This window comes from Eurypyga helias, unplaced genomic scaffold, assembly GCF_000690775.1.
Source record: "Eurypyga helias isolate BGI_N326 unplaced genomic scaffold, ASM69077v1 scaffold32469, whole genome shotgun sequence".
Lineage (NCBI taxonomy): Eukaryota > Metazoa > Chordata > Aves > Eurypygiformes > Eurypygidae > Eurypyga > Eurypyga helias.
In genome coordinates this window covers 1-9,711 of record NW_010273365.1, presented here as the reverse complement: position 1 = coordinate 9,711, position 9,711 = coordinate 1, and the positions used below count along the sequence as shown (strand labels likewise).

Genomic DNA, 9,711 nt, shown 5'->3' with positions numbered 1-9,711 from the left:
ACCCCCGACCCAGAGCACCTTGCACAGCCTCAGGTGCCCGAGGCACGAGGGAGCGGCCGCTCCGTACGACCCGCTTCGTAGGGCCGCAGTGCCCGCGCGGCCCGCCGTAGGCACCCGGGGCCCAGCGCGGCGGTGAGATGCCGAGAGTCAAACCAAAGCTTGGGAGGCAAGGGGGTGGGAGGTTGAATTTCTCTCTCGATCAGAGGTTTTTAGCAAGTCCCGACTGGGGTAGGTCACTGTGTCCAGCCTTTCGCCATGGCACGTTTTGTTCTCTGGAACGTTTTCAATTGCTTTGTACAAGATGAAACAAAAGCATGGTCACGTTATTCCTTGTGGCAGCAACAGGAGGGAAGACAGCAAAGGTGGTGGGTGAGAAAGCAACCAATTAAAAAGAAGTATTTTCTCGTTGGATGCAAACATTGAAGACTAGCTTGCTGCTTTGACCACGATTTTTTAGCCAGCTACAGGTCCTGCCTCAGACTGCGGGAACCCAGGGGCTAAAATGAGACAGAGGTGTAGCTGCTCTGATGGGCTAAGGACATAGGAGAAACAACGTGCACAGGGAGAAAGATGTTTTTATTAGTCCACCTGATATAGCTAGAAAAAAAATAGACAAGTTTTCAGGCACCTCCTTCCGTCTGATAATTGCTGCGAGACAGCGACGACGTGGTGCTGAGGAGAGGCATCGCTAAATGAACACCCTCTGATTACACGATGCAGCACCAGCTATTTGTCAAGCGTCTGTGAACAGTGGCACGAAGCACGGTGAGGCGGATCGAAGGAATATGCAGAACAAACCCATTGCCTCTTGCACCATTTTCCCTTCTCTGCCCTCCCAAGCCTCGTACAGAAAAATCCCTGTGCTGATTATCTCAACCAAAGGAACAGCACCCAGCACAGAACACATCTCTCACATGTGATCTCCTCTCCCTCACCCAGTCAAATCTCCATCACATAGAAAGCAACAACAACAAATCTCATTCTCACCTGAGGTGTTCACGCAGCCTTTCACTCACCAAAATTTATTTAGCTTATCCCAACTGGAGTCATCACTAAGTGACAGCCTGCAATCACAGCCTGAGAAACATCACAGCCTCTACAAACGAAAGCTGCAGTTGCCTACACGAACCTAGGTAAAGCCACACGCTATGAAGTTACATCTCAACCTCACATCACACTCCCTCTAGAAAAGCCAGGTTTCAGCTGTGGGTAGAGCTGTTGAGCAGGTGCTATCTGCTTCCTAGTTTGCACGAGCTGCAAAAGCTGTGGCTACTGAGGGTCTGATGCTCCTAGCAATCAATGCTTCTGGAAAATGTTGCTCTTGTAGGTTAATAAGATGATGCTCCCACACCACAAACACACACGTACAGTGACCACAGCCTTGCTGGAGAACTGACCTACTTGATCCAACACTGTAAGCTCATGCCCAGAGAACGCTTCCTAGTTTGCACGAGCTGCAAAAGCTGTGGCTACTGAGGGTCTGATGCTCCTAGCAATCAATGCTTCTGGAAAATGTTGCTCTTGTAGGTTAATAAGATGATGCTCCCACACCACAAACACACACGTACAGTGACCACAGCCTTGCTGGAGAACTGACCTACTTGATCCAACACTGTAAGCTCACGCCCAGAGAAGAGCCTGAGCTTGCAAGCCAGACCCAGTTTGGGAAAACACCCAACTATTTAGCATGTTTTAATTGACTACACTGCTTGTTCTTAGGTTCATGGGACAACTGGTGCATGGGCCAACAAGACTCCATTGAAGAAAGCTACAGTTATCAGATAATGGCCTGTAACCAGCAGCTTACAACCCCCATCTCTCCTGGCTGAGCTGAAACCACATAGACAGAAGCATGGGTTTAGTCCAAGTTTCACCTCAGACCTTCCCCCAAAAGAGTGATGAGCTGTAACACCAACTCTCTGCACATCCCTAAGATTAAAGATGTGATCTTCCCCCCACAAACTAGCTTAGTGTTGGTGTCATTACAGGCTCAGAGCATCACCCTGCAGCCCCAGGAGGACCTGTCTGAAGACAGCAGCCCTTCGTACCCAGACTCACCCCATCTCCCTCGCAGGAGCCAGCCTGGCTTGCTGCAGTCTGGATAATGACAGTTTACAGTTACCACGAGCAGATGCACAAGTCAAAGCCTTGGAGGTAGGGCACATTTGCAGTGACTCACATTCAACATTAGTTCTCAAGCTCACAGCAACTACAATCAAATTAAAGGTTCACTTTCGACACTGCTTTAACCACACTTTAAGGCGAGTGCAGCAGCACAGCCAGGGAGATGTGCTAGCCCACAAAACCAGCCCACCTAGCAGAACTAAGATAACCAAGTCACAGACCTCAAAAGACATTCAGTTAACGCATCTAAGACATCTCAGGCCAAAACAATAGTTTATTTTGTTTTCAGCAACATCTCAACCATCAAAAAAATAAACTCTAACACAGATGGATGGAAGACTTCTCTACAGTGTAACTAAGTGGGCTCTGACCCCAGGGGTTTGAATTGGAGTGACATTTTATTATTCATCCAATAAGTTAGGAAGCATGAGAATAAAGTGCTTTATTTCTGAGCTGGTATGAGGTCATCAATGGACTGGCCTTTTTCAAGGCGTTTTTCCATTTCAATGAGCAGCTTCACACCATCCACCACCATCTGCACCAGCTCCACCTCCGAGAAGCCAAGACGATCAGCATTGGAGACATCGAAAACTCCTCCAACAGCAGCTGTGTCCACACCACCTGGAGCAAGAGATTGAGTTAGTACACTGGCCACTGCACTACAGCAGGTGAGTATCTTCCTTCCCACACTTAGACAATTCTGTACAAGCTGCCACTGCTGCCTCCTCCTACACCTAGGGAGATAAAGCTGCACATGACTGCCAGCATGAGCCACCGAGCACACCATTAGGCCAGCTCTTTATACTTTTAACCCATGAGCAATCTAACCTGTGGTCAGAAGTACCCACCGTAGAGATTTCCTAGCCAGAAGTTAAATCAGGATCCCCATCCTTGCTTACAACAGGAACCACTGTCACCAGCTCCACCTTATCTGGTGCTCAGAATACCACACAGAAGGACATACTTTACTGTATCTGGCTATCTAGGTATATGCAGAGCACTGGCATCCCCAGCTCCTCCAGGATAGGATTTTAAGGCTTGGTTCTCTCCATGTGCTTTACAAGGGTACCTTCTGGATGGCCTGACAGGCACTGATAGCGTGAACCAAGTCATGGCTCTGGCTGTAGCCGGGCTTTTGCTGATGTCCTAAGGCAGCCGGAGCAGGACAGCACTGTATCACCTCTCACCTGTGCCTCGTTTCTGCAGCCGAAGCCTCTTGAGGACTTCTCCAAACTTCTCATGCTTCCCAAGGTTTGGTAGCTTGATGTGCACACCAGCACGGAGCCCTGTTCCAAGGTTGGATGGGCAGGTCAGGATGTAGCCCAAGTGTGGATTCCACATGAACTCGTAGTTTTTGGACTTGAAGAGAGTTTCTATCTATAAATAGAGAGAATGGATGTTTAGAGATTGTTCTCTGCCTGAAGGATGTAGGTCATCCATTAGTGCTCATTTACAGCTCCAGTTACATAGCAACAGCTACAACAGTTTCAACAGCTATTTAAATCAGTCACATAGGCCCCTTCCATTTGGAAAAAAAAGGCCACCAACAAGGGGCTTTTAAAGCCTTAATCTTGCTCCTAGCAGTGAGACAGGCTAAGCTTAAGCTACACTATGAACTCTGAAGTCACTATCTGTTGGGAAGCTTGATTTAGTACATGTCAGGCTGGCATGTCTGTTAAGATTAGAAGGGAAAGGCTGGTAAGGCTCAAGTTGATATCAAGACTGGAAGCTGATTAAAGCACTCAGCCTAGAAACTTCAGCTTTGCCCATCCACATTCAAGCAATTTCTCCTCCCACCCAGGGTGCCTCAACACTTGATTTAGAGAACCATGAGGAAATCCTTTAAGCACAGACACTTGGATATGGGTGCCACATCAGAGGACATATTCTAGATTCCAGAGTCACAAGGCTTTGCCAATATAGGTGTTTCGGAGCCCTCATGGCTCTGGACCTCATCAGGGTGTTCCTGAAGACCCAGGCTCCAAAGCACCACCGTGCAGGACTCCAGAGAAACATGTCATTTGAACCTATATTTCAGGCAATATTGATTTACCTGTGTTAGCCCAGTACAGAAGCGAGTAAATACTTCCTTCATGTTGCCACCTTTCTGCATGGAAATAACTCTAAGGTGATCCTCCTCATTGATCCAAACAAGGAAGGTCTTGTTATCATTGTGCCTACAAGACAAGGTAAACAACTTGTCATCTGCCCCACCTGACACTTTCAAGATTAATTGTAATAGCACCAAATTACTCATGATCATAGCTTTAATTTTGAGAGGCTCACATAGCTGTTTCTTCAAAGATGTTACTCTTACTTCTTTTGTCCATGCAGGAGCTAACAGAGTTAAAGAGCAGGGTAAAAACTACTACCTTAAGTAGTTCAATTGGCCTAAATCTGAGCAAGTCAGAATGACCAATAACATGACACTAGCCAATCTTACCATATCCTAAAATCCAACCATCCCCCTAGCTCACTTGTGGCCTGAATTTACAAGTTTAAGAGATTTCATCTGTTCAGCAGAGTTTGCAGAAGGATAATCAGTACAGACTTTGAGGCAGCCCTGTACAGTGATGTTCATCACGACACCCTGTTGACAATGTGTAACTAAGCCTTATATCAGAATTTTGTCAGGTTCTCTTAAACCACACTTTGTACCTTATCAGAAACTAAGTTGAGTTTTCACTATTAATTTTAGATCGGGGCTCTTCAGAGATGCTATAAAAACCTTTGAACACTAATGGGCCCCCCTCTTGTCCCAGCTTGCAGCTGGCAGCAAGTGCTATTGTCAATACTTATTATGCTGATAATTTCTCAGCTTGATTAGGATCAAAAATTAACTAGTATCCAAGGAAAGTTATTTATGCAGACAACACAGACTTTACACTTCAAGCCTGCAGATTAGTCATGCTCAGATGACAGCGCTATCTACTGCTGGCAATCTGCAGGTAGATGATGCAATCTTTAAGGTGACCTACAGAAAAAAAGCATGCTTCCTCTGGGTTGTACTGAGGCAGCTACAGTAATAAGGTTGGAGTATTCCAGCTGATAAAAACCTAGCCCTTGGCTTACAAGGGAGCCGGTTAATTATGCTGCAGAAACTCCCGAAATGCAAAGTTTTATGTAGGTGACCTACATAAAACAAGCAGAATCCTTCTATTTCCACAACTCTGCATCAGTCAGCTTGTGCCACTGAGCCCCCGGGGGCAGGAAATCTTATCACTAGTACAGGTAAAGCCATGTTAGTCCAACATCACTGAGTTTCTGTGAGCAGAAGTGATGAGACTACAGGGGAACAACTATGCATCCAATATCAAGTCTGAGCTAAGCCAACGCTACGGTTTGTTACCACAAGTTACTCGAAGCTCCTGGGACAGGAGCTGAATGTAGTGGCACATCTAGTCCTTCAGAAGTTACCTGCTTTCACAACCTGCCTCAATTATTGTCCGGTGCTTCTGTGGTGGATGGATAGGCTCTGGTTACAGGCTAGCCAAGCTGGCTTGCTCCTACCAGCCCAGCGTGGTGCGTGGTACATGTGTCCAAACTCTGCTGGCTCACACACAACTGGCCCAGAGGACCCCACACAAGTTTCTCATTTAATTCTTTAATGAGTTCAGAAGCTGCCATTTTCCTGACACTGGGAGCCACAGCCAAAACAGCCATATTTTTTTTGTAGGGATTTGTACAGCTCCTCCCTTCCAGGCATACTCACCAGATACCCCTGGCATCAGGCCAGTCTCGTGCCATCCCGGATGCCAACAGAAGAGGAGAAACTGGCTTGTCAAACAAGAAGTGATCATCAATCAGCTGCTGCTGTTCTGCATCAGTCATGTTCCTCAGAGCATAGTACTTCCCCTTGAGATCACCTTCCAGACTACCCAGAGCTGGAAAAGAGATGGGATAGGACTTGGAGGAGGAGACCAAAGGTGCTGGACATTCCCAGCACATTCGAGACCAGACATTGCCATACACCGAGCGTGATCTGCTGGGTTTCGTTCCTCCCTTGCTTTCATCTGCAGTGTCCATGCCTCTGCGGCATTACAGAACTTAAGGAAGTATCAGATGATCTGTCTGCACCTTCCAGGCTCATACAAGCAGCCTTTGTTCCCTTACAGGCAGTACAGGATCATTACTGCTGCTTAACTGTAGAAACAGAGTGCTTTCTTCCAAGGAAAATCAAGGTCATGAATGTAACAAACAGTATTATTCTGGTCAAGGACTGTTACCCTGCCCTTGAGAGGTTTTGGAACAACCACACCCTCAGTCTCCAGAACTGCACCCCTTCCTCTCTTTTAATGGAGTTGAGAGAGAAGAGAGAAAACCTGCAGCTGAGGAGTTCCACTGAAAACAAGGGCTTATTCTAGTCAGCTGCACCTTTGGAGCATGACTACACCTCTAAGCAAGCTGAACATCAATGAAAGTCAATTAAAAAGCAGCCACAAAATACTGCAACCATGACTCAAGCCCCGCCGTTGCTACATACCTGTTACATTTCAGGTTTGAGCCATGATGAACCAGCCTCTTCCCCCACACACAGAAAAAAGCTTTCAAAATCAGCAGAGGTCAACTTAATGCAGCCCAACTTCCCTCTGACATGTGCTCTTGCTCTCAGCTGCAAACTGCAGCACTGAGACAGCTGTTAACATAATGAGCCTTTTTCAGGGCAGACTCCACGTTCAGACTAAGTCGAGGGAGGCAGCTTTTGCCAACTTCCTCCAAACTGCAAAGAACATCTCTTGCGCAAAGGACATAAGTAGTTTCGCCAATGCACCCAGTTCTCACTTTACCTTCAACGGAGAGCTTTTCGATAGCCCGCCTCTCTCCTCGACTACAGTGTGGAGGAAGGCAGAATCCACGGATGCTTCTACCAGTTCTGACACGGGAACTTAGCACATAATTGGGATCCAGGTCATCACCTCCCTACAAGATTAGGAAACGAGTGAGTACAACCCTGTTGCCAAGACACCTACCCTAAATAGATGTAGCTCCCATGCATTTAAGCATCCACCTTATACCTCCCGAGATACTGACTACTTGGCCTGTAAGCCAGTGTCTTGCTTCAGGACTACTTTCTTCAGCATTAGCTCAAGTACCTGTGTAACACAACCCTTGTTTTGAGGCTACGGCCACTAAGTAGTGCTGGAAGATAGGGATCCCACCAGCCCATCAGTATGTTGTCCATTTCAGACCAGGATCTGGGCTTCTGTCACGCCTTCAGATCCACAATGTACAGGTATCAACAGGAAGCAAACCCTCATTGTTTAGATAGGTGTTTACTCTTGCAAGTGAGAATTATTCACTACTGTCATCCAAAATCTCCTATTTTCAATAGGACCCATGGCTAGCCAATCAACATGGCATTAGCTAGAGTCTACAGTAACATCTGAAATCCATAAAGTGGACAGAAATCCTTACTCCTATCCATAACAATGTCTATTCTAGTAGTATGAGACCACCAGGTGGTATTTAAGATCCAAAGTCAGAGAGTAGAAACATTAAGTTATATTACAGCCCTTGACTCCCAGGACAGTGTTGTTTACCTTGACTACCACAGCCCACAGTTCGTGGAAATACACGTTGAACACGTTTGGCATGATCTACGCTGCTGCAGCAGCACACAAAGCAAGCTCCTGCTGCATGCCAGCTGCCTGGTTCTACCCAGCCACTGACATCCTGCAGCAGGAAGCTCTTAAGTCTGATTGCACTGGACACACAGCCTGTGGGGCTGTGCTGGGTGAAAGGAAGGGGACAGAGCCTGAGCAATCAGTTTAGGCAGCTGACAACAGCTTTACCCAATCCTAGGACCAGTAGGCATCAGTAATAGATCAAAAGTTTATACCTGCAGGTTATCAGCGTTCAGGTCAGTCTTGTGCTCATCAGTTGGTTTGTAGCCACCGTGCCTGTCTTCAATAACTGGATCAAAGAGTTCCTTAAACACATCATAGGATTCTTCATCGCCAGCTACGCATCCTACTGTCATTATGAAGGGATGGCCTGGAGTGGTAATAAAGTCAGAAGAGCTAAGTTTGGGTGACGTTTGGCTGTCCTCCAGCGCAGCACTAACCAGGCAAGTTCTTTAGTGGTAGGTCTAGTCACTTAAGAGATGCATTCTTACATAAAAACATTTGGAGAGACCCTACGTTTTACACTTCATCCAGTCAGTCAAATGCACTGCTATGGAAAGCCATAGTTATTGCCACTAAACCACACTGATTTGTCAAGCTTGGTTTAGGACAAATTTGCAGAGCACATCCAATTTCTCTAGCTAATTTAGACCACCAGAAAGAACTTAATGTCTAAACAGTTAGCTAATTTAGACCACCAGAAAGAACGTCTAAACAGTCATGCTTTTCTGTAAGCAAGCATACTTTGCTTTTTGTTCCTTCTGCTCCAGACAGAGCTGCATTTCTGTAGCCTGCTCATAAATACCACCTCCACAAGATTAGTTTTAAGTCACCATATTCAAAAAGCACCAGTTACTTCAGCTGGCTCACACAGAACACTCTCAACGCATTTTACCAGGATTATCAACCCCAGTCTGAATGACATCATCCAGGGTGAAGCCACTGGGCGTGACTCTGTCTCTCAGTTTCTTGTATAAATCCAGGGTTAGAACTTTGGCCATGTGGTTGTTGTGGGTGCTCAGGTCCGGGTACTCCTCATCAGGAGGCAGCCTCTGATTATTTAGCTGGGCCATTTTGATATTGCTAGAGTAAAAATAAATACTGTAATGTTAACACGTAAACACATCTGCTCCCCCTTTTTTCATAGAAGTGCTAGAGAACATCACATAACCAGTCTGGAATAGGAATGGACCAGAACAGCCACGTAAACCTAAATGGGTTTTTCTCCCCTGTTGTGTTCTAATTAGAACACATTTGGTTTGGGGTTTCCTTTTTTTTTTTTGGGTCCAGATTTGAAGTATTTAGCAGAGCAGTTACATAATTGAAATGTCTGGGAATTGGTATCAGACCACAGCAAGGAAGATGGCTTGATAAAAGGCCTCTTTGAGCACAGCCATGTGTTTTGGGCCATCTCTCAGTGCTTTAGATTTGCCTCTCAGCAGCTCAAGAGCCTTGGGTGCCGTCGTCAAGAAGCACTTCCATTAAGGAGGGAGAACAGATCATTATGCAGCTCTAACAGTCCCTGGCCATTACCTGGGTTGTCAACCCCAGTCTGGATGACATCATCCAGCGTAAATCCACTGGAAGTCTGTTTATCCCTCAATTTCTTGTACAGGTCCAGGGTCAGCACCTTGGCCATGTGATTGTTGTGAACGCTCAGGTCGGGGAACTCTTCGTCAGCAGAGTACTTCATCTTCAGGAGGTTGTGGCTGTTTGAGAAGGGCATGTCTGACCCTACCGCAGTCACTGGGGGAGAAAGAGGGGAGGCCTATCACGGGGGGCTTGGCAGGATCCAAACCACCCAGGGTGGGAAGCCAGGCACCCAGGCAAGGTCACCTTGGCTGCTGTTCCACCCGTGCCTTTTACACCTTTGTTGCAACACCACCTTCTCCTTCTACAAGAGCCAGGAAGGAGGAAAGAAAAAATGTTCTTCACCTTCACCAGCCTTGCCCCGACCTTAAAC

At 46.6% G+C, this 9,711-nt stretch overlaps 1 protein-coding gene across 2 annotated transcripts; it reads right to left on the bottom strand.

Moving 5' to 3' along the window:
* Positions 1-2,380: 2,380 nt before the first annotated feature.
* Positions 2,381-9,494, bottom strand: CKB (creatine kinase, brain). Of its 2 annotated transcripts, none has more exons than XM_010159458.1 (7): positions 9,282-9,494; positions 7,964-8,118; positions 6,912-7,044; positions 5,837-6,008; positions 4,178-4,301; positions 3,312-3,501; positions 2,381-2,745 (listed from the first exon to the last, which is right to left on the bottom strand). In XM_010159458.1, exons 1-7 carry the CDS (start codon positions 9,472-9,474, stop codon positions 2,567-2,569), a joined length of 1,146 nt encoding a protein of 381 aa, XP_010157760.1. In that variant the 5' UTR covers positions 9,475-9,494; the 3' UTR covers positions 2,381-2,566. The 2 variants fall into 2 exon arrangements, with proteins under 2 accessions (XP_010157760.1, XP_010157761.1); XM_010159459.1 differs by lacking the exon at positions 9,282-9,494 and adding an exon at positions 8,644-8,831.
* Between the last annotated feature and the right edge of the window lie 217 nt (positions 9,495-9,711).